The sequence below is a fragment of the Tursiops truncatus genome, chromosome 1, assembly GCF_011762595.2.
Source record: "Tursiops truncatus isolate mTurTru1 chromosome 1, mTurTru1.mat.Y, whole genome shotgun sequence".
NCBI classification, from domain to species: domain Eukaryota; kingdom Metazoa; phylum Chordata; class Mammalia; order Artiodactyla; family Delphinidae; genus Tursiops; species Tursiops truncatus.
Genome location: NC_047034.1, coordinates 180,774,149 through 180,797,984, shown reverse-complemented (window position 1 = coordinate 180,797,984; position 23,836 = coordinate 180,774,149). Strand labels below are relative to the sequence as shown.

Genomic DNA, 23,836 nt, shown 5'->3' with positions numbered 1-23,836 from the left:
TCTGTGTGTGTCTGTGTCCTGATCTCTTCTTCTGAGGACAGGAGTCATGTAGAATTAAGATCACACACCTAGGGCTTCCCTGGTGGCGCAGTTGTTGAGAGTCTGCCTGCCGATGCAGGGACACGGGTTCGTGCCCCGGTCCGGGAAGATCCCACGTGCCGCGGAGCGGCCGGGCCCGTGAGCCATGGCCGCCGAGCCTGCGCTTCCAGAGCCTGTGCTCCGCAACGGGAGAGGCCACAGCAGTGAGAGGCCCGCGTACCGCCAAAAAAAAAAAAAAAAAGTTAAAGATCACACACCTGTAACTTCATTTTACCTTAATTACCTCTTTAAAGATCACATCTCCAAATACAGTCACATTCTGAGATACTGGGGTCAGGACTTCAATGTATGAGTTTGGGGGGGGACACAGTTCGGCCTATAACAGGGCCTCGGGGAGGGGGGAGGTTGACCCCAAGGGGAGACATTGCTTGCGGGGCGGCGGTAGGCAGCTGGTGATGGCAGAGCCCGTCCGCCAAGCTTGACACTCAGCTCTGCTGGGTTCTTCTGGGAAGAACTTCCCCAAACGTCCCCTTGCCGGTGGTGGCTGCCCCATCAGCCTTATGCCACGTTGTGTTTGCAGCCGAGCTCTGGACCCTCGACTTGGAGATTCAGGCGAGAAACCTGGGATGGCGGGTCTCACAGCTGGGCCACACGAGGGGACATTGGGTGAACTGGAAAAGGGATGGCTGGGGACGCATGTTCACCTGTGTGTCCGTGTGTGTCTGTGTGTGTCCATGTGCGTGCACGCGCGTGTGGTCCAGGCTTGTGTGGCCTGCATGTGGAGTGCCTCTCGGGGGTTGGATGAGTCCTGATTCCCAGCAGGACAGCTGGGGTGGGAGGTGGAAATGACCCGGGGAGGCTCTCTACCCAAGCCCCCGCCCTACACCCGCTCAGTGCTCTGTGGAGGTAGTGAGTTCCCCGTCACCGTCTGTGTTCAATCTGAAGCTGGGAAGCTGTGGATGGCGGTGGTTAGAGCAGAGGTGTCCGTCAGGCAGGATGTCCCCCGGCTCTGTCTTCCCGCGCGGTTGGCTGGAGCCTGGCCTCCTCGCTCTGCACCCAGGCCCTGGGGGAGGTGAGGCCAGGTGGCCGCAGGGTGGGCCAGGTCCCCGAGGCACCGCCCACTGGCTGGTTACCTGGGGCAGGTGCGCCGATACCTCTGAAACGTACCTCCCCTCGCGGGTAACGTGGCGGAGTGGGGTTGCCTCTCTCGGGGGGTGTGGTTGGGGCTCGGCTCCTGGCTGTCCAGCATTACGCCTGGCGCTTCCCATGGCCTCGCCCGCAGCCCAGTGGGACTTGGGTCTAGGCGCTCCCCCTCTCGGTGGGGTTGGGCAAGGGTGGGGTATCGGCAGCAGAGCCTCTGTTCTTGGCAAGTCCCCTCCTGATGGGGACACAGGAACTTGCTGTAGTGGAGACAGAACCATGACCTACATTGTAGGGTTTGCACAGATGACTTCATGGACTTCTGGCAGTGCCGGCTCGTTTCCAAGTTACCATTTTCTTTCTCCCCTATCCACAGACGCAACCATCCCCTGCCCCCCAGGCCCCCTCTCAGGACCCTGTACCCCGTGCAGGCCACCGTATGGGTCCCTCCATCCCCTGCAAAGGCCCCGTTTCATCTCAGCCTCATTTACACTCAGGTACAAAAGACTGAGGATAGTAACGTGGTTGCAGCCAGGCGTGGAGACCTGAGGACTGGGCTCCCTGGGTCCCCTCAAGTGGGCTGGGTCTGCTTTTGACTGTGTGAGGAGGACCCTCCTTCTCCCTCCTCCCTGCAGTCTGCCCTTCACAGACTAGACTCGGAGGACCTTCAAGGTCATCTGCCCTCCCCCCGCCCCCATCAGCTGCAGGGGCCAGTCGTCATCCTTCCTCTGTGTGATGTGCCTGGTCCAACACCGGAGCCTCCTGCGAGGTTCCGGACCTCTCCAGGTTCTTCTGTAATTGCACCTCCTTCATAACGCCCGCTCCAAACTCTTAAACTATCGATTTTGTCTTCCTCATCGCTCATCTTCTGATATTCAGGGACCCACCATGCTTCAGCCACACTGAGCCCTTCTGAGCAGTGGTCCCAGCTTTCCCTAAGGGACGGTCCCGGGGGTTCTGGAGGTCAGAGATGGGCAGGCTTGGCCTGGAGACCACTGGAGAGAACTCGGGGGTCACAGCCTGAGCTGGTCCCTGGGGCTCCTCTGGAGGTCCACCACTCTTTCTCCCTGGACACACAGCTCCTCTGCCTTTGCCTCCTGTGGCCTGAGTCCAGCCTCCTCTTGACTCCTAAGCCACGTAGCCGGGCGCTTTGCCGAGAGCTCTGCCAGCATCTTGTCAGTGTCATCCCCCCCCCGCCCCTCCCGCTCGCACAAGATGAGCACATGAGCACCTCAGGAGACAGTGTCCAGAGGAGCCCGTACGCTGGGTGAGCGGGTGATGGAGAGCTGGGCTTTCGGCCCCAATCCGCCTGACCCCAGAACTCTCCCTCAGCCATCTCGCTCTTCCTTCCCTACACCCCGCCCTCCCCACCTCCATCAGGGCATCCTTTCGTTATCCCTGCAGATCCCACGACAGCCCTGCTTCTGAGACGCTGAGAAGCAGCGATGCCTCCACTGTTCTCCACCCTTCTTGGTTGGCTCACAAAGTGCCGGGCACATGTAACAAGCTTCGTAAATACGATGTAACAAGAGCAACGCAAACTGAAATAGACATTTCCCGTGAGAAGGAGGAACTTCACTGGGTGCTTTGGAAGCTGCGTCATTTCTTCTCGAGTCCACTTTTTAGGGACAAGGCTATCCGTAGCGAGCCATCTCTCAGCAGGAGCGGTGTCTGAGATTACACGGAATGTTCTCTACGGGGGATGCATGTTTCCCAGTGCCAGAGAGGCAATGGGACAGTTCTCAAAACCTGAAACCTTGGAGGAACACATCCTTCCCAGAACCAGCTTCCCTCCGGGGCTGAATATTTATCTCCTTCAGCATCAGCTGCTTTCAGTTGTATTTTTAAGAGACTTCTTTCCAGAGAAAAACACAGCTACTATTTTTGTTCTTTTTTTTCTTCTGCAAGATGAGAGTAACAGCCGTTCTTCTCAGAGGGTTACCGTGCGAGCAGCATGGGACAATTCGTGTCGAGCGCTAAGCCCAGAGCCCCACGCAGAGCTGGCGTTTAGTCCATGTGGGTGATGGTTCTGGCACCCGCTCTGCCCTTTCTGTCCATGATCAGCTCTGTTCAGCCCTTTCTGTCCATGATCAGCTCTGTTCAGCCCTTTCTGTCCATGATCAGCTCTGTTCAGCCCTTTCTGTCCATGATCAGCTCTGTTCAGCCCTTTCTGTCCATGATCAGCTCTGTTTCCATAAATATGCATTTGTGCCGTGGCCCTTATCTCTTCACGTGATTGTGTAAGAACTTTCCCGTGAGCATCTTCCCGGCCTGACAGCCCTGGCACGTGGTACCCGGGACCTGTGTGCTGAAGGGTCACTGGTCTATAGCATCCCTTCTGCCCCACCGAACCCATCCTATATCTCTTGTTAAAAATGGACATAAAATAGGATTAAACTGGGTCCCAGTGAGGGACAGGAGACGTTCCTCAGCTCTCAACCCTGGACGCCCCTGGGGAGCTTCCTAAAACGTTACTGATGCTGGGCCTCCTCCCTAAAGATGCTGATTAGTGGGCCTGCTGCGGTGGAGCTGAGGCTCAGAGTTTTGTAACCATCCTTTCCCCCAACCAGGTGGTTCTCATGGGAGGTCTGGGCTGAGAACCACTGGCTGGAATTTGCAGAATTGACTTTGCCTTTCCAGGGTCTTCTAGACTTTGTTCTGAGTTGGCTTTGCTGGCGGGGATGGTTTCTCGCCCAGCTCATGTCTGTTTGCCTTTGCCCAGAGAGACATGCAGAAGACAGGCTTGACCCTGGGATGGACCAGCTCATGCTGGGGGTCTGTCTCAGACCTTTGCCCCCACCTGCAGAGGAAGCATGGGAAGGATGGCCCAGGGTACCTGGCAAGGCGGGCTGGCAGACCCAAGGAGTCTGCTCAGCCGCTGGGGCAGCTGCTGGTCACATCCTGGGTGCTGCCCAGAGAGGGAACAGACACCACGTTGGAGGGTCAGTAGCTGAGCCTCTCAGAGGACCAGCTGGGCTGGGGGCACTTTGGTGGCTGGGGGCTGCCGTTCCTGGATGGCCTGTCTGCTGTCCCGCAGCAGCAGGGCTGCAAGAGGGCAGTGGGGACCTGGCCACGTCGGCAGGGGCTGTAGCATCAGACACGCAGAAGCCCTGCTCCCCACTCCCGGGGAGAGAGCGTTGCCACCCACAAGGCTACCCACCCACCGCTTGTCACCACTTCACTCCTCCGGAATGCTCGCGGGCGCGTTGCCCAGGCAACCAGAATGCCAGCACGTTGCTATCCTTCAGTCTCCTCCAAGCACCTGTGAAGCCTGTGAGCACCAGCCCCCGTGCTCCGAGTTCTGCAGACGCTCCACTCTGGAGCCCCTGGGGAGGGAAGATGGGCCCCTGGGTGCTGTCCACAGCCACGGGGGGAGTGGGGGGACCACGGCTGGGAGCCGAGCCTAAAGCACTCGCCATGGAGTCCCCGTGACACACTGTGGTGTGGGTACCCACGTTCAGCCCATTTTACAGGTGGGGAAACTGAGGCTCAGATAGGTTCCACTGACTGCCCAAGCTCACGCGGCTAGCAGGTTGGAAGTCAAGTAGCCAGCCCTGAGCCCCTGAGGTCAGCACCACACAAGGCCGCTTCTGGAGGCTGTGTGGATGAGTCATCTCCAAGCCTCTCTCCTCCTGGGGATAGAGATGGTCGTTCCCACCTCAGCAGGCCCCTGGAGGAGCAGACCATCCGCGTGCAGGCGTGTTTCTCGGCTTCCGCCCTGTGGACCTTCGGGGCTGGATAAGCCTGTGGAGGCCTGTCCTGTGCACGTGGATGTTTTGCAGCTTCCCTGGCTTTGCCCACGAGATGCCAGCAGCAGTGCCTCCATCCCCAGCTGCTGACAACCAGGAACGTCTCCAGACCTTGCCGAACGTCCCGTGGGGGCACGATGCCCCCTGTGCGAGCATCGATGGTGTGAACGCCCTGTGTGGACTGTACAGCGTCACTGACATGCCAGGGCCTCTTGTCTTCTGCAAGAGCTTATGAAGTAATTCCCCAGGACCTGCAGGGCCCTGGCGGCTGGATGAGGTTGGGAGGGGCGTGGACCCCACCTGCTCAGGTCCAGCGCCCACCCAGCTGCCTCCCCGTGGGCGGAGCCTCTGTGCAGACTGTCCAGGGAGTGGAGTCACCGTGGTTACAGGTTATAGAGGGTCTGTCCTTGCTCTGCTTTTTCTAGCGTGTCCCTGTCCCCACAGGTCTAGGGGTGTTGGGACCTAGTTTCTGAGCACAGAGATCTTAAGTCCCTGAGTCCTGGACTCGTGGTGACCCCAGCCAGGCCCCCTTCATTTGTGGATCTCTTGTTGTCCACACCTGGGCCATGAGGGTTTGGAATGAAGACACCCACCCACAGATGCTCCAGGACAAAGGGGTCCGTCAGGAGACCGGTGTGCCTGTGCTTCACCCACTGCACCCAGGAGTAAGAGGGTGTCAAGAGGACCCCCGCCCCCGGGGCTGACCCCACGTTCCGGGAAGGAGGGTAGCCAGAGACATCTGGTCACGTTGGAGGTTTCTTTCCTGAACCGCTCCTTCTCTGTGTCAGAAACCACGTGTGCGCCCGACATCCACTGGGGCCGCGGGTGACCAAAACCTAGGCGCCCAGACCGCCTCTCCTGAAAGGGAGCGATGCTTTCATCCCCGCGAGTCCCGGGGCCAAGTGTGGAGCCGCTTCTACAGGACATCACGGTGACATCGGGCTGGGAGCACCGTTCGAGTGACTCACAGCTGCGTTTGTTTCACTAGGAAAATTGAACCAGTTACTGCTTTCCAGAAGAGAGCGCGTGCTCTGCTCCCTTCCTGAGCTGGTGCTGGGGGATAGAGGCTGAGCCACCCGTGTCCGTGAGAGGGGAGGGCGGGTCTCTGCTCCTGAGATGTAGCCAGAGCCCCTGCTGCACTGTCCTGTTGGTGATGGGGGGCTGGGGGACACGGGTTGGAAGGAGGCCCCCCAAGTGCTCCTGGGCACCAGAGGGTCCTGTACGGAGGGTGGGGGGAGATGAATATCTCATGGTGTTGGAAAGCCGCGTCCCGCTCTCTCCAGGGCAGAGACCTTGGGGCAACACGGAATCAGGGATACCAGGACCTTTCCCCCACCGGGCACCAAGCTCTCCCTTCTCACGTAGAACCGAATGTCTCTTCCTGGTGGGATGTGCCTTCTGTCAGGAGAAGATGTGGTGGTGAAACAAAGGCTCACCTACTGGGAGTTTCACTTTGCCCAAAGGTCAGAGTTGAGTGTGGCCGCCATCTCCCCTTACTTGCAGCGTTGGGGGTCCAGGATTTGTTCTCAGAAGGCTTGCTGCCTCCTCCATCCATCCCGGACCCCAAGCCTGCCGCCCCGTGGTCTCTGGGCTTCACGAAGAGCAGCGTCACCCTGTCAGGCTCTAGGAGACGGGGCACCTCTGAACATCCTGAGAGCAAATGTCATGACTCTTCCCTCCAGCTCCCTGAGTGCAGATCCCACGGCTGGAGCACCCCAGCTTCTCGCTGCCAGCCCACAGCCCGAGTGCGCTTGGAATGTAGGTCTGAAAGGAAGGGGAAGTCCTGCGGGTCACCCACCATATTCTTCGCTTGGGACAGTGGCTTCCTTAGATTTGTCCCATTCCATGGCTTGACTGCAAAACTGGTGAGGTTTGAGGAGTTAAATACAAAGTGGGTTTTCCCCCCAGAGTGTGCTGTGCTTGGGGTCCTGCTTCCTAAGATGAGTGTGCAGAAAGGGGAGGGTCATCACTTTTCAGTCGAGACGGCTGGCAGACAGGACACCACAGGTGGCTGAGGTCATCAGCAGAGGTGGGTCGTGTTGACATCAGGCACCCCAATACCATGTGACAGGAGGGCTGTACTTCTGAAGTTCCTCCCAAGAACCCATCCCCCCAGTCTAACCATGAGAAAAACACCAGACAAATCCCAGTAGAGAGACAGCCTACAAACTGCCTGATCTGTCCTCCTGAAAACTGACAAGGTCATCGAAAGAAGGCAAGTCCGAGCATCCGTCACAGCCCGGAGGATCCCGAGGAGACGTGATGACTAATGTTACGTGGGATGCTGGAAGAGAGAACTGGTGAAACCCTAATGCAGTATGGAATCTGGTTCATGATCACGGACCCGTGCTTTCCCTAAGTTTTGACAAACTCAGCATGGTGATGTGGGATGTTCACATCGAGGCATCTGGGAGAAGAGTACACAGGACCTCTCGGTGCCCTTGTGCAATTTTTCTATGAATCTGAAACTGCTCTAAAAAGAAAAGCTTATTTAAACAAACAAACCAACAGAAGTGGGGCGGGATCAAGAGGCTTCTGGACACAGGATCATGCTGAGGAGGGGCAGGTAGACTCAGCAGGGGCCCCAGGTGAAGGGATGCCCATGTCTGTAGGGGTTGATGATGTCCACCTAGGAACACGGACTCCCCCAGAGCCAGCTCTGTGCTGGAGGAAGCACATCTGTGTCGTCCCACCTGCGTCCTCGGAGTCATTTCAGGCTGTACCCTATCCGTTATTGATCATAGATGCACGGTTCTTCTTAGAAGATGAGGAGACCTCAGTGCCACCTGCTCCAACCACCTCGTATGAGGCTGGGAACCTGGGGCTTGCGGAGTGGAAGCAACAAGCCCACGCTCAGGCCAACGTCAAACAGAATTGTTCCCACTGTGGCTTGTCCCCCGAACAAGCTGATGGCAAGCCCCAGAGAGACATCACGGGTGAGGGTCTTCCTCAGTCATCCAGTGCTGGGGTTGTACATGGGGTGCTTGTCACTGCTAGTGGCAGGGCTGGGACAGGCTGGCCACCTGTCGGATACCGCTCAGGTTCTGCCCCGTCCTGGAGATTCCGGGATGGCCTCTGGGCCGTGCAGACTCCTGCATAAACTTCTGGCCCAGCCCCAGTGCTCTGGCAAGCGGATGCCAGCTGCTTGCAGAAGGCAGCCCTGCAAACTCCTTGCTCGGAGAAAAGCGCACCCTTAAGTGGAAGGGATGTCTTTGTCTCCCTTAATTGACAGTGATTTTCTTCAGTGAAGAAAATATACAGAAGGTATCAAATTGAATCTCAATTTGCTGAATCTTATTAAGCTGTTCTTGGGGAAAAAGGATTTCAATAAAAGTTTAAAAGGGAGAGAAGCAAAAAGCCTGCCAACTAGAAAATAAAGTGGGATGGAGCAGTAGTTCCCAATTTGGGAGCAATCAGGTGGGGTGGGGGGTGGCTGGGAGCCTTTGTTCTTCATTTGGAAGTCTAGGCTGGGACGCTGCCGAGGGCGAGCCTTCCGGGGCCCGTCTGTCACAGGGTGTAGACGCGGCAGCCGGGCCCTCCAGCAAGGATCGTGTGGACGAGTCTAAAGTCTCCACCGCATGTCCATTGCCGAGGCCGGCTGTGGCCCCAGCATCCTTTCTTTCCTCCCACCTGCCAGGGACAGGGAACGGAATTAGGACGCGATGCAATGTGCCCCAAGTCTGTCTACCCACTACCCCGGCACACATCCACTTCTTCAGATCTAAACTACATACCCTAAAATCCACGTCTTTGAAGTGTAGAGGTCAGTGTTTTTAATGTATTCACAAGGTTGTGCCACTGTCCCCACCGTTAATTCCGGAACACTCTTATCACCCCTAAAGGAAACCCTGTGACCATTAGCAGTCACTCCCTACCCCCCGCCCCCAGCCCCGGCAGCCACCAATCTACTTTCTATCCCGGTGGATCGACTGCTTCTGGGCATTTTTTGTAAACGGAATCGTACAGCCTGTAGCCTTTTGTGACTGGCTTCTTCGTGACGTTTTCAGGGTCCATCCACGTGGTAACGCATATCAGCACTTCTTTCCAAATAACGTTCCACTGTAGGGCTGGACCACCCTTCTTTACCCACTCATCAGCTGATGGACACGGAGATTGTTTCCAGTTTCCTCTGTTAGGAATAATGCTTCTGTGAACATTCGTGTATGCGTTTCTGCACCCGAGAGTGGAATTTCTGGGTCCACGTTGAGGAACTTCCAAACTGTTTGATGGCTGCACCGTTTCACATTCCCACCAACGACGCCCGAGACTTGCAGTCTTCCCACATCCTCGCCAGCACTCGGAATTGTCCCTCTGTTTGCTTGTAGCCATCCTCGTGGGGCTGAAGCGGTGGCACGTTCGTAAGGCGTCTGTGGATGCCCCAGGGTTTTGGGGAAGCCGGCCGCACTCGGCCTGCGCCATGGCCTGGCCCCCTTGGCGTGTTACCCGCTGGCTCTGATGGTTAGTGGCTCTGAGGGCCTCCCCTGCAGATGTGTGGGGTCCTCTGCCATCTTGAAAAATGGCTGATGGCACTGTGGATGCCTCCCTGGGTGAGAGGATCTGTGAGTGGTCCTCCAAGAACCTCTTAACCGTGAAATGAGTGTGGAGTTGGGGGCTTCCCAGCCCTGTGCTTAGCAGTGTCAGAGGGACACTGCAGAGTGTTCCTGGGGTCCTGCCTGGTTTCAGGACTAGCTGGAGGGATGAGGACAGAGGTCACTGGCTGCCCCTCGCACGGTCCTCGCAGATGTGTCTGAATCCTCTCACACCAAGATGCGTCTTCACCCCAGGGGGTCCCACACAGGAGTCCAGGAAGGTCCAGATTGCGCACAGAGGCAGCAGGCCTGGTGACAGAGCAGAAGGTTTGGGGCCTTTGGCCCCTGTAGAGAGACCAATGATGGGTCCCCTGCAGGCCCTGGAATCGGTCCCTGACCTCCCTATGGGAGGGTCTCTCTCTGCTCCCCCGCCCAGGCCCCGCATTTCCTGGCTCCTGGGTGTGGGTGGAGCCTGTGTCCTGACCTGTTCACCTGCCTCTGTATTTCCCTCTGTGAACAAATCTACCCGTTCAAAAGGAAAGAAAATGGACTTGAAGAGGAAAAACAAATCTAGCTCTCCCCACTGTTGCCACGGGTTGGCTTCTCTGCATAACAGCTGGGGGGCGTGGAAAGAGAAGGGTTTCCATGGTAACCAATTACAGCTCACGATTGGTGGAAAATGGCAGAAATACCCTGCCTGTGAAGTTGTGCGGGGCGGGCAGGCACAGGCCCTGTTGTAATTTCCTGGGGCGATGCCGCTCCAGGTGGTGGCGGCGGCGGCAGGCAGGTGTGTGTGTGACTACCGTTCACTCAGCCTGCCTGGCAGAGCCTCGTACTACCTGGTGGAGTCCAGTAATGCCTGCTGGGGCCTGGTGAGGCCTGATGTGACTGTGGTACCTGGGAGTGCCTGGTGAGGCCTGGTGAAGTCTGCAGGTACCTGGGGAGGCCTGAGGGTTCCTGGTAGTACCTGGTGGAGCCTAGTGGTGACTGGTGGGATATGGGGGGACCTGGTGAGGTGGTGGGGTATAGGGAGACCTGTGGTGCCCTGTGAAGTCTGGGGGTACATGGTGAGGCCTGGGGGTGCCTGTTGAGGCCTAGTGGTACCGGGCGGGGGGGCCTGGTGAGGTCTGGTGGTGCCTAGTGGGACCTGTTCCTACCTGGTGAAACCTGATAATACCTGGTGAGGTCTGGGGGTTCCTGGTAGTACCTGGTGGGGTCTGGTGGGAGCTGGTTAGGCCTGGTGAGGTGGTGGGACCTGGTGAAGCCTGGGAGGACACGGTGAGGCATGGGGGTGCCTAGTGGGACCTGTTCCTACCTGGTGAAACCTGATAATACCTGGTGAGGTCTGGGGATTCCTGGCAGTAACTGGTGGGGTCTGGTGGGATCTGGTTAGGCCTGGTGAGGTGGTGGGACCTGGTGGGAACTGGTGAAGCCTAGGAGGACACGGTGAGGCATGGGGGTGCCTAGGGGGGCATGGTGAAACCTGGTGAGGCGTGGGGGTGCTCAGCAGTGCCTTGTGGTACCTGCTGGTGACCAGTGGTGCCCTCCAGGCCGAGGCACCACACCTGTTGGAAGCAGCATCTCATTTCCCTGAGGGCTGGACTCGCGTGCAAATGCATAGAGAGGTGGGAGAACTTGAGCTTCTAAAGCATCCCCCTCCCTGGGCCACCTGTGGCCACAGAGGAGCCGCCCTTGGTGTGCACCTGGGGGCACCTCGCGCTGACCTGAATCTCCGTGTGCAGCGAGGCTGGCCCGGACCCTGCAGCACGCAGGGCTGGCCGTGCAGAGACCGCACGCCGGCAGCCTCTTGGCACGGACGCATTAGCATAATGAGCAGTTCCTAATTTCTGCAGCCAAGCACTTGCGTTCTGATTGAAAAACTGGGGCCTTATTATTTGAGGATGTGTCCTTTTCGGCAATTAGCGCTCATTAATACAAGTTTCTTCCTTTCAACATGCTGGGGGGACAGCACGTTCCTAAGTGTCAGTGAGGGAAAAGTCAGCCCCAGGCACGTGGACACACTCACACAGACACGGACTGATTCAGTCCCTTTTAAAGTCACGTGACACCCTTGGAAGAAAACCTGCCAAACTCCGCTTCCCCAGGCCTGGTTCTACAGTGTTTCTGGGCTGACGACTCAGTGCAACACACATGCTCTCCCACCCCCACCCGCGACCATCCCTGAGCTCTGGCTTCGTGTCAATTTCTAGACGTGGCCTTGCTGACGAGCTCTGGCTTTGAAGGGCGCCTGTCCCAGGTCCTCAGTTACCTAAGCCGGTGGCAGGGCGCGGGGCCCGGGTCCCCCCCCACCCTCCACGTGCACTGCATCCTCCCCTGGCTCTATCCTTGCCAGGCCCGGGGCGTGCTCAGCCTCGCTGCCCTCGCCAGGCCGTGCGGGTGTGCCCTCCCCAGCCTCCCTGTGCTGAGGAGGTAGAGGACAGGGTTCCCAAGGGCACCTGCATGGGAGAAAAGTATCGGCAGAACGAGCACTTGGGCAGAGTGGGCGCCCTGATGGACTCTCAGCTTCCCCGCAGCATGTCTTTTCCTGAGCGAGATCCAGAGGAGGGCACAGACCAGCAGCTTTCCCCGTGTATGTGTAACGGCATCTGAGGCCACGAGCCTGCTTTCAAATCGGCACATTCAACTGAGATACGAGGCGGCAGAGGGTGGGGCTGGCAGAGCGCGGGACCTGGCCCGGAGCAGTAGATGCTGGGACCCTGCTCCACATGAAGCCCCACAGGCTGAAACCCCTGTCCCTCCAGACCTCAGGACTGCAGGCTGCAGGCTAGGCATCACCCACCTCGGACCGCGAACGTCTGTGACCTGGAGGGAAGTGCCCGGGCCTTGGACCCAGGGTGTGGACCACGTTCCAGCCTGCCCGGGCCTTGGACCCCGGGTGTGGACCACATCCCAGCCCTGCCGTTCCCTCCCCTCTTGGCGCCTCTGTTTTATTAAGGGTCAGAGCAAAGCGGGGATGGAAGGCCCGTGAGGTCATCTCTTCAGCTGACAGACGTGGGCTTTGGAGACTCGGTTTCCCTCCTGTAAGCGGACGCTTTGTCCTCAGCCGGCCACGTGCAGGCAAGCTCCTTGGAGGTGAAGCCGGGTCCTGAGCGCTTGTGGTTCGGCCTGTGCTGCTAAGATGCTAACAGACCGCGCTCGAGTCGGCCTTTGAAGTGAACTAACGAAGGGTTTCATTCCCCTTTGGAAGCTGGGATTAGCGCTCATTACAAGAAGAGCATTTCCTCGTCCTGGTGGGGGGTGGAGAGCGCCCCCCAGGCAGAGGCCCCCCCACTGATGCTTTTCTCTCTCTCCCACGCAGTTCCATGTTCATCCGCTGGCCCGGCTGCTCTCTAGGAAGCCATGCTTGGATCCTTATAGCCATGTTTCAGCTCGCCCTGGATCTGCCCGCGTGTGAGTCCCTGGGCCCGGGCCCCGAGTTCCGGCTGCTGCCCCGGCTGCCCCACCGGCCGCCCCGCTTGTGGAGTTTTAAGAGCGGACAGCCCGCCCGGGTCCCAGCGCCCGTGTGGAGCCCCCGGCCGCCCCGCTTGGAGCGTGGTCACAGTCACGGGCAGATGCTGAGTCCCCGGGCCCGACGGGCGCACAGACCCAGGGACCAGGTGGCCGCTCTGGGGCCCAAAGGGGGGCTGGCCAAGCCCCCAGCTGCTGCCAAATCCAGCCCTTCCCTGGGCCCCTCCTCCTCTGCGGGGGGCAGTGGAGCTCCCACGGACCAGCAGGCCCTCCTGCGGCGGGGGAAGAGGCACCTGCAGGGGCCCGCCTTCAACAGCTTTGACTTCCAAGGCAGCAGGCCCACCACGGAGACGGAGTTCATTGCCTGGGGGCCCACGGGGGAGGAGGAGGCCCCGGAATCCAATACATTTCCAGGCGTTTATGGCCCCACCACGGTCTCCATCTTCCAAACACGGAAGACAGCTGTGGCCACTGCCACCGCCACCGCCACCACGGCCACCTCCGTGACACTGCAGACTCAGGGGCTCACGGAGCCCCTGGACCCCAGGAGTGGGAAACCGGTTGGGGTAAGCACAACGGAGCCTTCCACCAGCCCCAGCAGAGACAGTGGCAAAGTCAGCAAGCCCCCGCGGGTTCTGGGGGAGACCTCAGGTACGCCCACCTCTTTTCTGGTTGGTGCTGGGTCGGGGGGATATTTTGGGGGGGGTGTGGCTTAGGAGGGATGCTGAGCTGTGCCTGGGTGATGCCGTTTTGTGAGACTCTTCATTTCCCAGCAGGGAACCTAAAGCCATAGCCCCTCACGGGAAGATGGGGCGCTGTGTATCTGTGAACTTGCACGTGTATATGTCCTGACAAATCTGGGCTGTGCTCTGCAAGGAAGGGCCAGGCTCTTCTAGCTGCTGGAAGGGAGCAGGGAGAGGGTCTCTCCCTAGAGGTGGCCCTGAAGTGGGCACTGTACCCACCCTGCCCGTGTAGGGGTGTCTGAGCCCCACCGGACACAGGGAAACATCTTCCTGAATGGCCGAACTTCAGCTCCTGGGCCAGCCTGGGAGTTAGGCGTGGGCACATCTGCTGGTAGAGACAGGGTATGTGGTGTCTTCAAAAACCCTCAAGGGTATGGCCCTAAGGAGGGGCAGCTGTCAGACTGGCCTAGAATTAGCAATTACCTTAAACAGCAGGAGAGCCGGAGACCGTGTAGCAGGAGGAGCCTCCTGTGGTGTTAGCTGAGGCTTTGCGCACTGACTCAGGTGGGGGGTGTCTTGTCCCTGAAGATGGGTTAGGAGGTGTTTGGAGGATGGAGATCTGACAGATGGCTTTGGTTCTCCTGCCCGTGTTATTCTAGGTGTGTGTAGACAACTAGCATTTCTTGGCTTTGGAATATCTTGCTGCAACGTCGTTTTGTTGTTCCTTCTCCTCCTGTAGCTCCTCCAATTGCTTCGAAAGGAGTAGCCCTTGAAAATCTCCCAGGCCAAAGCTTGTCCCTTCGCTGGTAGGCCCCCTGCATGTACCCAGCTTCAGGCCGGCTAGGGGACAGCCAGAATCCTGGACCCCCATGTTCCCACCCACTGCCAGCATCCTTGGCTTCTGTGAACGAGCCATAGCCCCATGCCCCGCCATGACTCCCAGGTTTACAGATTGTGTCCGTGCCTGCACATCCCAGACTAGCAGCAGCATCTGCTGACTTGCAAAACAGGATGCAAGTTCCAGGACATGAGCCCAAAGGGGTGGGGGCACCATGCAGCCTCCTCCACCCCCGGCTTGCTTCTCCACTTCCTCAGGGTTTGGACCTGACACGGATCCTCTACAGAACCCGGAGGACAGAGAGAACTGCTCATCAGGGTCCCTCCGCAGCCAGGTTGCCATGCTGTCCCTTGCACTCCGTGTGCGCACCACATTCTGTATCCCGGCCGACAGGCAGGGTATGGTCAGTAGTTGGACAGGTTTCCAGGGAGTGGGTGGCCTTTGTTCCATGACCTACTTCCTTCCTTCACCTGGATAAGAGAACTGCGGTTTTTTATTCTGCGTGATTCTTCCCTTGAGAGCAACATATCTGTGGAAGCAAAGCCAAGCTCCACCTCAATGCCAGGGGCCGGGGGCCGGGCTGGAGGGACGGAGGCTGTGAGCTCGGGGGTGTCACGGGAGAGAGTCTGCGGGGCTGTGCCTCAGCTGTCTTCCACATAGCCCCCTTCTGGGGTCTAGAGACACACAGACCCTGCCATTCATCTTCTCCATGCCAGGCGCCCAAGAGCAGCTTACAAAGCATTCGTTTTTACCTCGATAAACTCGCAAGCCATCATCATAATAGAATCTAGTGGTGCGTTCATTTATTGTCATCTCCTCTGCCTACGTCACTTACTATATAGACATGGATGAGAAAACGAGTTCCCATTTCTTCCAAATTACATTTGTCATTACTAACGTTAAATGCCCGGGATAGCATTAGAAGGCTTAGCAAATTAATTCATAGTACATTGGATATTGCTAATCCAGCTTGACAGATGCTTATCTTGGAAAAGATTTATGGTTCTTCATGATATAATCTGCTGCTAGATTAATTTGTTTAGCACAACAAATTTAAAAGGGGGAAGGTATGTGTGTTTGTTTCTAATGCAGAGAAATGTTCATTCTGGGAAGTGATGCTGGATGCTGAGTAGGGGCAGCCAGTGGTCCTCAGCTTCGAGTTCAAGGCAGGGAAAGAGAGGAAATGCTGATTCCCCTAACCGGGCTCATCAAAGCTCAGCTGGTCCTACATAAGTGATCCAAGCCCCAGGGCATTGAGAGCCCAGGCCGGGGTCCTGCAGATCCCCCTAGTTAGCAGATGTAGACCTAGGCCCCCCAACTCGGAGTATGACTACTACTCACCCTTCTCCGACAGGTTAAGGCAGCAAGGGTGGTCTTGGGGATCCCAGAGCTGTGGTCTGGGGGGCCTTGCGCACCACGGTGAGCGGTACGTGCTTCCAGGCTGCAGATCTGCATGTGAATCTGGGCTCTGCTGCATGTAGCTGGCTGACCCTGGGAAAGTTCTCTTCTCTGTTGGCTACATTTTCTTCATTTATGAAAGTTTAGAAATATCTCTCCTAAATGGTTGCTGTGAAGTCTCAGTAAATCAACCCCAAGTACAAAACACGGTGTCTGGCAACTAAGAATCCTCTGTCCGCGCCAGATGTTTTTATACCCAGCAAGAGTGACTCTGAGGAGAGGGTTACAGGCGTCAAGGACAAACAGGCCCAGATTTGCCCACTCACAGCTGGGGGGTGCCCCAAAGTCTGGAATGAAGGCTTTAGGAAGTGATATGAAGAATTTGATAAGTCAATTCTGTGGTCAAAAGAAGTGTCTTTGGAATCAGGTTTGGGAAGTTGTTTTATTTTTGCTTCTGTAGAGAAACGTTTAGAAGGGGAATGTCTAAACATTCCTGTCTGTCCATAGCACAGGCATTGGTGGGTGTAGAAAGGGCAGGTGGCTGGTGATTTGGGGCACTCTGAAATCTGTCAGGAGCTAACATTATATGGAAAAGCTGCTGGAATTGCCTAAGGGCCCACTTGACGTGGAGCAGGAGTCACGCTCCACGTACAGCGGTTGGGAAATCTCTCCTAGTTTTAGTGTGGTAGTTGAGAGTGCCACAGCCTGCCTGCCAATTCCTAACTTCATTTGTATTAGCTGCGTGAACTGGGGCAGCTTCCTTCTTATCTCTGTGCCTCAGTGGGAATTACAGAATTAAAAATCTCATAATGTTGTAAAGATTCAGTGAGATAGTACATACCAGGTGCTCAGTGCCTGGCACATCATAGTTCCCCAGGACATGTTTGCTGCTGCTGATACGATAATGATGATGGTGGTGGTGATGATGATAGAGATGATGATGATGATGATGGAAATAATGGTGGTGATGGTGATGGTGGTGATGTTGGAGATGATGGTGCTGGTGGTGATGATGAAAGTGGTGATGATGTTGATGATGCTGGTGATGGTGATGATGATGCTGGTGATGGTGATGATGCTGGTGATGGTGATGATGCTGGTGATGGTGATGATGACGGTTTTGATGGAGATGGTGTAGACGGTGGTAATTATGATGATGGAGATGATGCTGCTGGTGGTACTGGTGATGGTGATGACAATGATGATTATTGTCCTTGTGATGATTTGCTGTCACGGGCTTACTGCTCCGTGGTGACGTCATTTGATGAGGTCCCACACTCTCACCCCTGGCCTTGGTGCTCCGAGCGGAGGTGTAGTTGACGCTTAGCCAGGAACTGCTTGGGGTGGAAAGTCACCCGGCTCAGGTTCACCAAGGCACTGAGCTGCAGCCTCACACGGTGCTGGCAGAGGCAGGGCGTCAGACGGTCAGCACTTCACCTGAGGTCCGGAAAAGAGGGCTCACCACAGTGGAGCGCTGCTCTCCAGTGACAGCTCTCTTGCTGGTCATATTCTGAGTCTGGAATTACAGTGTCTCCCAGGAGAAAAACGGAAAAAACGGAAAGTCATTTCCTGGGCTTTAATCTTAAACCTCGTCAAGGGAGCTGTGGGCAGTTTAAGCCAGCCGGTTTCAGTCCCCGCGTTTGCCCCCTGCGGGATCTCCTGGGCATTTGACCTGCAGTTAGCGCTCAGTAAAGATTTTCCAGACCTGACGTTCCTCCACCCTGTCTGCTGGCCCCCGGCTCCTGCCTGCACAGACACATCTGACGCTTTCCCCACCTGCCTGTGTTCACAACTCCGGGAAGGTGCACTGCCCAGGAGGGCCCAGGTCCCCATTGTCATTCGAGATGTGTCCCCATCTGGATCAGTCACAGATCTGTGACACCCAGCAGCTCAAGGATGCGATGGCTCAGATGTCCTCCCAGTTCTGTCTGGTAATTTTTACACTGGAATCCACTCACGCATTTCCAAGGATGATTTCCAGGTTCCTTTGTCCTTGTCACCAGGGGGCCTTCAGTGTCCTCTTGGTGGGACGGGCTGGTGTCGTCTTCTCTCACCCTGCTGGTCAGATGACCTGAACTGGAAGCGGGGAGACCTTGGGATCAAGTCCCATGGTGACGGAGTAGTTTCTAAATGCCGGGATCGGAGGGGAAGGGAGAGAGAAGCAGACGTAAGGGAGAGAGACACGTTCCTCCCCTTCTGTTTAAAGCTGCGGTGGCGGTTTAAATGCTGAGCCCCTTTTAATTAACTTGCTGGGTGTTTGCTGCCAGGGAAATGAATCCGTCCTTAATTTAAAGATATTTGAAGCAATGACTCACGAACTTCACAATTTCGAGTGGCTTAACTGGGACAAGAGCATCAACGAACAAGGGGGCTTGTGGAGCTTTTCCTCAACATCCTAAACTCGCAGACGGCGAGGCTGGTCTTCGGGGTCTTCACCGGGACTTCCCGTATGGGTGCGGTGTGGCTTGTGCCAGCTCTGGTTCTGGAGGGTGACCCGTGCTGGCCACAGGCGGGATCGTGTGTGTCCGCTGATGGCGCCGGGACCTGTCCAGCCTCCCTGAGCGCTCCCCTGCCTTTGCTGAGCAAAGCTGTGTTCACACCAAGTGGATAAATGGGCTGACTCATTAAAGCCGGCCTCGGGTTCTCCTGGAGACGACTCCATCACCGGCTTCCTTTTATTCCCTTCACATGCTTCCTGCTCCAACTTACTGCATTTAGTGCTTCTTAAGCTCTTTGTTTCCCTCCGGGCCTCATTCCCCTTCTAAGAGCACTTCGGGATCGGGAAGTTTCTTTAATTCTTATCCCAAACCATGGTGGCCGTCCTCCTGTGCTTTCTACCTGTGAGCGGTGACCCTCCACCCACCCTGGGCTGTTGTCCTCCCCAGGCCCTTGGAAGATGCCGGAAGAGACCTGAATTGATGCCTCCTCAGTCTGGAAACCAGTGTCCTCTAAGGGTGCCGGTGGGGCTGCCGGTGATCCAGGGCCTGGGAGGCTGCAGGAGACACACCCCTGCAGGATGCCTCTCCCCTCCACGGGAACCGCATTCACAGATGCTTTTGATATACGGTGGTATATGGTTTCATCCACTCACAGGGAATGATTTTAAGTGTTGAAATTAAATATTAGACAGAACATCATTTTTAGAATTTTTATTTGACTCTGTTAAGGGAACTGGTCTCAGAGTTTCTGGCTTCTGATCGATGGCACAGCAAACCATCCACTCCTTAGTTGACATTAAATGCTGCACCTTGGGGCGGGGAGGGGCCAGGGGATGGAAAACCCATCCCTGTGCCCTCTTTACAAGGAGCTTAAAAATCTCTTTGGGAAAGCCAGACAGGGAAGGGCACAATAGACAGATGACAGTTAAGGGCGTGAGAGGAAGTGTCACAAACACCACGTAGGCCATAATAGCTCAGGTGTTATTCTGGAAACACAGATGGGGGAGGAGGGGCAAACGAGGAGAGTCCTGATGGACGGGGAGGGTGAACAGGGGCAGAGGCCAGGGAGGCCAGCGCTGCTGGAAGCCCAGAGGCCTGCCTGGTAGAGGGAGCCCGGGGGGGTGACCCCGGGACTGTGTTCTCACCTCTAGAACAGGATCTGGAAGAGAAAACCCTTGGGGTCCCTGGTCCAGCTCTGAACTGATACAGCAACGTGAGAGGCACGTGTCCTTCTGCCGAGCACCAGAAGAACGGCCTTGGTGCTGTTTCCCTCCTGTTTTGTCATCAGTGAAAGGAGAGCCCTGGAGAGCTTTGGCATTCCCTGCTTACAGCGTCAACAGCCTGCCTGCCAGCCGGGGGGCCAGGCAGTGGGCCCAGCAGTTCCCGGGCGCAGGCAGGCTCTGGGGTCATCAGGGTGGTTGCTGGCAATGGGGTTTCAGAGCCTCTGTTTGGGGTGAGACGTCACCCGTTCTGTCCCCCGCCCCTGCCCAGGAGTGGTCCTGGGTTACAGTGACTAACGTGAAAGGGCCCAAGTGATTATACCTGAGGAAGAAACAGTGCCGTCACCTCTGCAGCAGGTAGGTTCCCAGTGAAGGTCAGGGCTCCCCAGAGCTCCCTGCCCAGTTCCGGAGACTCAGCCCCGCCTGCCGGGTGATGGACGTGCCACACGGTCAGATGGGAAGAAAGACCAGACCTCTGGTCTTTGCTTTCGATGGGGCTCAGCGACTCTCTGCCCTGAAGTCTGTGGTTAGGAGGTGAGGATCAGTGATAATAGAGGATGCGGCTTCCCTTTCCAGAAGTTTCCTTTGGCAGCAGGGATGCCGAGTCTGTCTGGGGAGCTGTGTGGGGGACAAAGCTGGGGCTGGTGGGGAGAGCCCCTGCCTTGACGGGACCTGCCCCAGGCCCTGGAGGCCCACCTGCGGGCCAGTGGCATGTCCTCGACTATGCACGTGGCCTCGGGGAGTCCCGGCTTCCCCGCCTGCACAACTGGGAAATGCTTTCCACCTCGCGAGGCCGTCCTGAGACTTGACCGTGTCGACCCCGGTGGAGCGCGGAGCTTGCGGCAGTGCCGGGGCAGAGCTGATGATGGAGTCCACCTCCTCTTGTGGCTACCTTGGGGGTCGGAATGGCGCCAGCGCTGGGAACGTGCTACTTCTTTTGTGTCCTTCAAATGCTCCCCGAAGGTATTAGGATGAGGATGTGCGGGCACCCAGCCAGAATTGTTCTAGCTCTTCTGTGACCCTTCTCTGCCCTGGAAGGATTTCAGCAATCAGACCTACCCCGGAGACCCAGCAGAACCCCCTAAGGAGCCACATCGGCAGCCCCGTGTGTGTTTTGGGGGGCGTCACACCAAGGGGAGGTCATGAGCTGGAGCATCCTTTGCACGAGGACAGCCTGCTTCTCTCCAGACCCTCCTGGAACACAACCCTCCCCCAATAAGTAGCCCAGGAAGGACTTGCCATGCTCCCAGCTCAGCTTCACTCTCCACGTTCTCAAAACTGGCCTGGGGGGCAGGGGGTGGTGCTGATGCTGAGGGAGGCTCAGCCATCGGGAGTCGGGGGGCAGGTGGACCCCCACCCAGCTCTCCTCATCCCCAGGCCAGGGCCCTTTCCATGACTCCGGGGGGACCCTCCCCACCACACACCCCTGTTGCCTGAAGCTTCAGGACATCCTGAGTGAGGTGGGGACAGGGGTCCTAAGTCCGAGAGGAAGCCGATTGTCTTATTTGCTTGCACTGTCTGGGCCATGTGTGAGGTCCAGTGATGAAGGAACCTTCCGGAAGCTCCCGGAGCGGGGGGGTCTCCACCAGCAAAGCCTAGGCCGGGGGCGTGGAAGGGTCAGATGTGAAAACACGGTGTGCTTTCACACGCTGCCCAGAAAGGCCAGCAGCTAGGGCCCTGGCCAGGACTCCACGGGTGTGTCCTTGGGCCGAGGGCAGAGCCCCTGAGAGACGCACACCTGGGTCTTCTCCTCTATCCCCCATCAGCATGAAGGAGGGCACCGGCATCCTCTGTGGGGACGGGGCGGGAGGGGCCCCCCGGAGGACAGAGGCAGCTGGAGAAAGCTGGGCTGGGAGGGGGGTGCCAGAGAGCAGGAGAATGGCGGGGCTCTAGGGCAGGCCCCCCGACCATCCAGACGCGCGGCCCGAGTTCCGAATACACATCTGCAAATGCTCCCTTAACTCACTTCCAACGCGCCTACCTTTTCATGGAAAATACAGCCGCCGAAAGCAGGGGTTCTAAACACTCGAGTGGTGCCCTGCGTGTGATTTAGAGGCACCACAGAGGAAGGTTACTTATGATAAAGGCTGGTCTGTGCACATCTTCACTGGGAAGCGTAAGGAGGTGGTCAAAGGCACCCTCCTCCCCCGCCCTGGGGCATCACCAGGAACATGATGCCAACATGAGCTGAGACAGGTGTCTTCTGGGCCTTGAGGGCACGTGACTTTCTGAAATGGTGAGCAGCTCTCTGCAACCTTGGGGACAAAAATAATACAGCTTCCTTTTGATGTGTGTGGTGGTTGCATTCTGGGAAACTTCGGTGCTCCTTAAAATCATGTAAAGAATACTCTGGGTCTGTACGTGGAGGCGAAGGAGGGTCTCCGGGCTCAGAGCATTCAGAACGTGCCTGAATGTGTGGCAGGACGTTCGCAGTCACACAGGACAGAGGGCCGTCTCTGGGGGAGCACGTCTGTCCCCCGCACTGCGGGGCGGGTGACATCACAGCCTTACTCAGCTGATGCCAGTCATCGTGACAACCAAATGTGTCCCCACATTCCAAGATGCCCCTGCCCCCCGAGAATCCCGGCTGCAGTCCTAGGCCTCCCTGGGCCTCGCCCTCACCTGCGTGCCGCACACAGAAGCCTTCTTCTGTGTGTGAGTGTCCTGGGGCTACAGCAACAAAGCACCCCAAACTGGGGGGCTTAAAACCACAGAAGGTCATTCTCTCCCAGTTCCAGAGGCCAGAGGACCAAAATGAAGGTGTGGGCGGGGCTGGGCTCCCTCCACAGGCTCTAGGAGAGCATCCTTCCTGCCTCTTCCAGCTGCTGGGCACTCTCGTGTCCTTGGCTTGTTGCCGCATCCCTCTAATCTCGGCCTTGTCCTCAGATGGCTTATTCCTTCTGTGTCTGTGTCTCTCCTTATAAGGACACCCGTCATTGTATTTAGGGTCCACCCTGATAATCCAGGATAGTCTCCTATTGAGACCCTTAATGTAATTACATCTGCAAAGGTCCTTTTTCTAAATAAGGTCATATTGACAGGTGCCAGGGATTAGGACATGGCTATCTTTGGCGGGGGGGGGGGGGGGGGGGGGGGTCTGCCATTGAACCACTACAATGGGAGGAGCTTTCATTAGCTCTGGCTGGAGTTGGCTGTGCCTGGGGATTTTCTCCTGCAGAGGCAGGGAAAATTGCAGATTTTTTCATCTGCCTCCAGTCCTGGCATTGCTGGAGAGGTAGGCAGGCCTGCAGGGGGAGAGCATTAGCCCAACCCTCACTGACCCTCCCCCACGAGGCCAGAGCTGCCCAGAGGCCCTGGGAGCCACTGGGGCTTGGAGCAAGTTTCCTTTTGTATAATCTGAGCTTCACAGACAAGTCAGAGATCAAAATGCTTGAGGTCCCAGTGGCCTCATCCCTGTAGATCATCATTCACTCACTTGTTCATTCAGTTCAAGTGTTTACTGAGCACCTACTATGTTCCAGGCTCTGCAGTGACATCAGAAGACAGCACACACACGGTCTTTGTCCCCTCCAGGGGCAGCAGACAGACACATGTAAAAACACAAATAAGGAAACCCCATGTACGAACGTGTGCGAGGAGGATGCACATGAGGTGGGTGGGTGAGTGTGGCCGGGGAGGCAGGCCTCCCCACCCAAGGACCCGAATGATGAGAAGGAGGGAATGGCGGGGAAATGGAAGGTGTAGGCAAAGGAAACCGTGTGATGTGATGAGTGACAGAAGGGCTCTGGTGGGCGGGTCATACGAATTGGAGTCGGGGAGGTCAGAGTGGTGGCTGGGGCAAGGTTGCGAGGTGCTTGGGGGCGACCGTAAGGGCTCTGGGTTTTATCCTGAGTGTAGTGGGGTGAACAGAGTGCCGTAGTCCCTCAGAAGCTCCTGGAGGGCAACCGTAGGGGAAGGACAGGAGTGCGGGTGATGGAGGCAGCCCAGTGGAGAGGGGAGGCTGGCGGTGGGTGGACTTACTGAAGAATCGGACGGGGAAGTGAAGAGAGAGAACAACCTGGAAGGCCTCCAAGTGTTGGGTCTGATCAACTCGTGTCTTCAACTGAAAGTGGTGCCTGTGACTGAGACGGGGCAGCGTGGGCGGGCACAGATTGGAAGAGAATGTCGGCCGCTTTAGCCGTGTCGAGGTCAATCTGCCGTGTGTGCTGTCCGGGTGGGGACGTCTGCGGATTTCTGGGCTTGTGAGTTTGCAGCTGGGGAAGGTCTGGCCTGGGGCGGAGACTCAAAGCCCTCTGATGTCCGGGTGTGGGGGGTCGGGATCACCTGGAGGGAGTGTGGATCGCGTGAGACGGGGATGGACACAGGGCCCTGGG

The 23,836-nt window shown here is 57.2% G+C and overlaps 1 protein-coding gene across 1 annotated transcript in view; it reads left to right on the top strand.

Annotated features, from left to right (window-relative positions):
- The first annotated feature begins 10,361 nt into the window (after nucleotides 1-10,361).
- The window catches only part of AJAP1 (adherens junctions associated protein 1), a 56,598-nt gene continuing 43,123 nt past the window's right edge, over nucleotides 10,362-23,836 (top strand). The window contains exons 1-2 of the mRNA XM_073792608.1: nucleotides 10,362-10,390; nucleotides 12,777-13,576. Coding sequence (XP_073648709.1) covers nucleotides 12,781-13,576 — 796 coding nt within the window. The 5' untranslated portion in view covers nucleotides 10,362-10,390; nucleotides 12,777-12,780. The remainder of the gene's footprint in view (nucleotides 10,391-12,776; nucleotides 13,577-23,836) is intronic.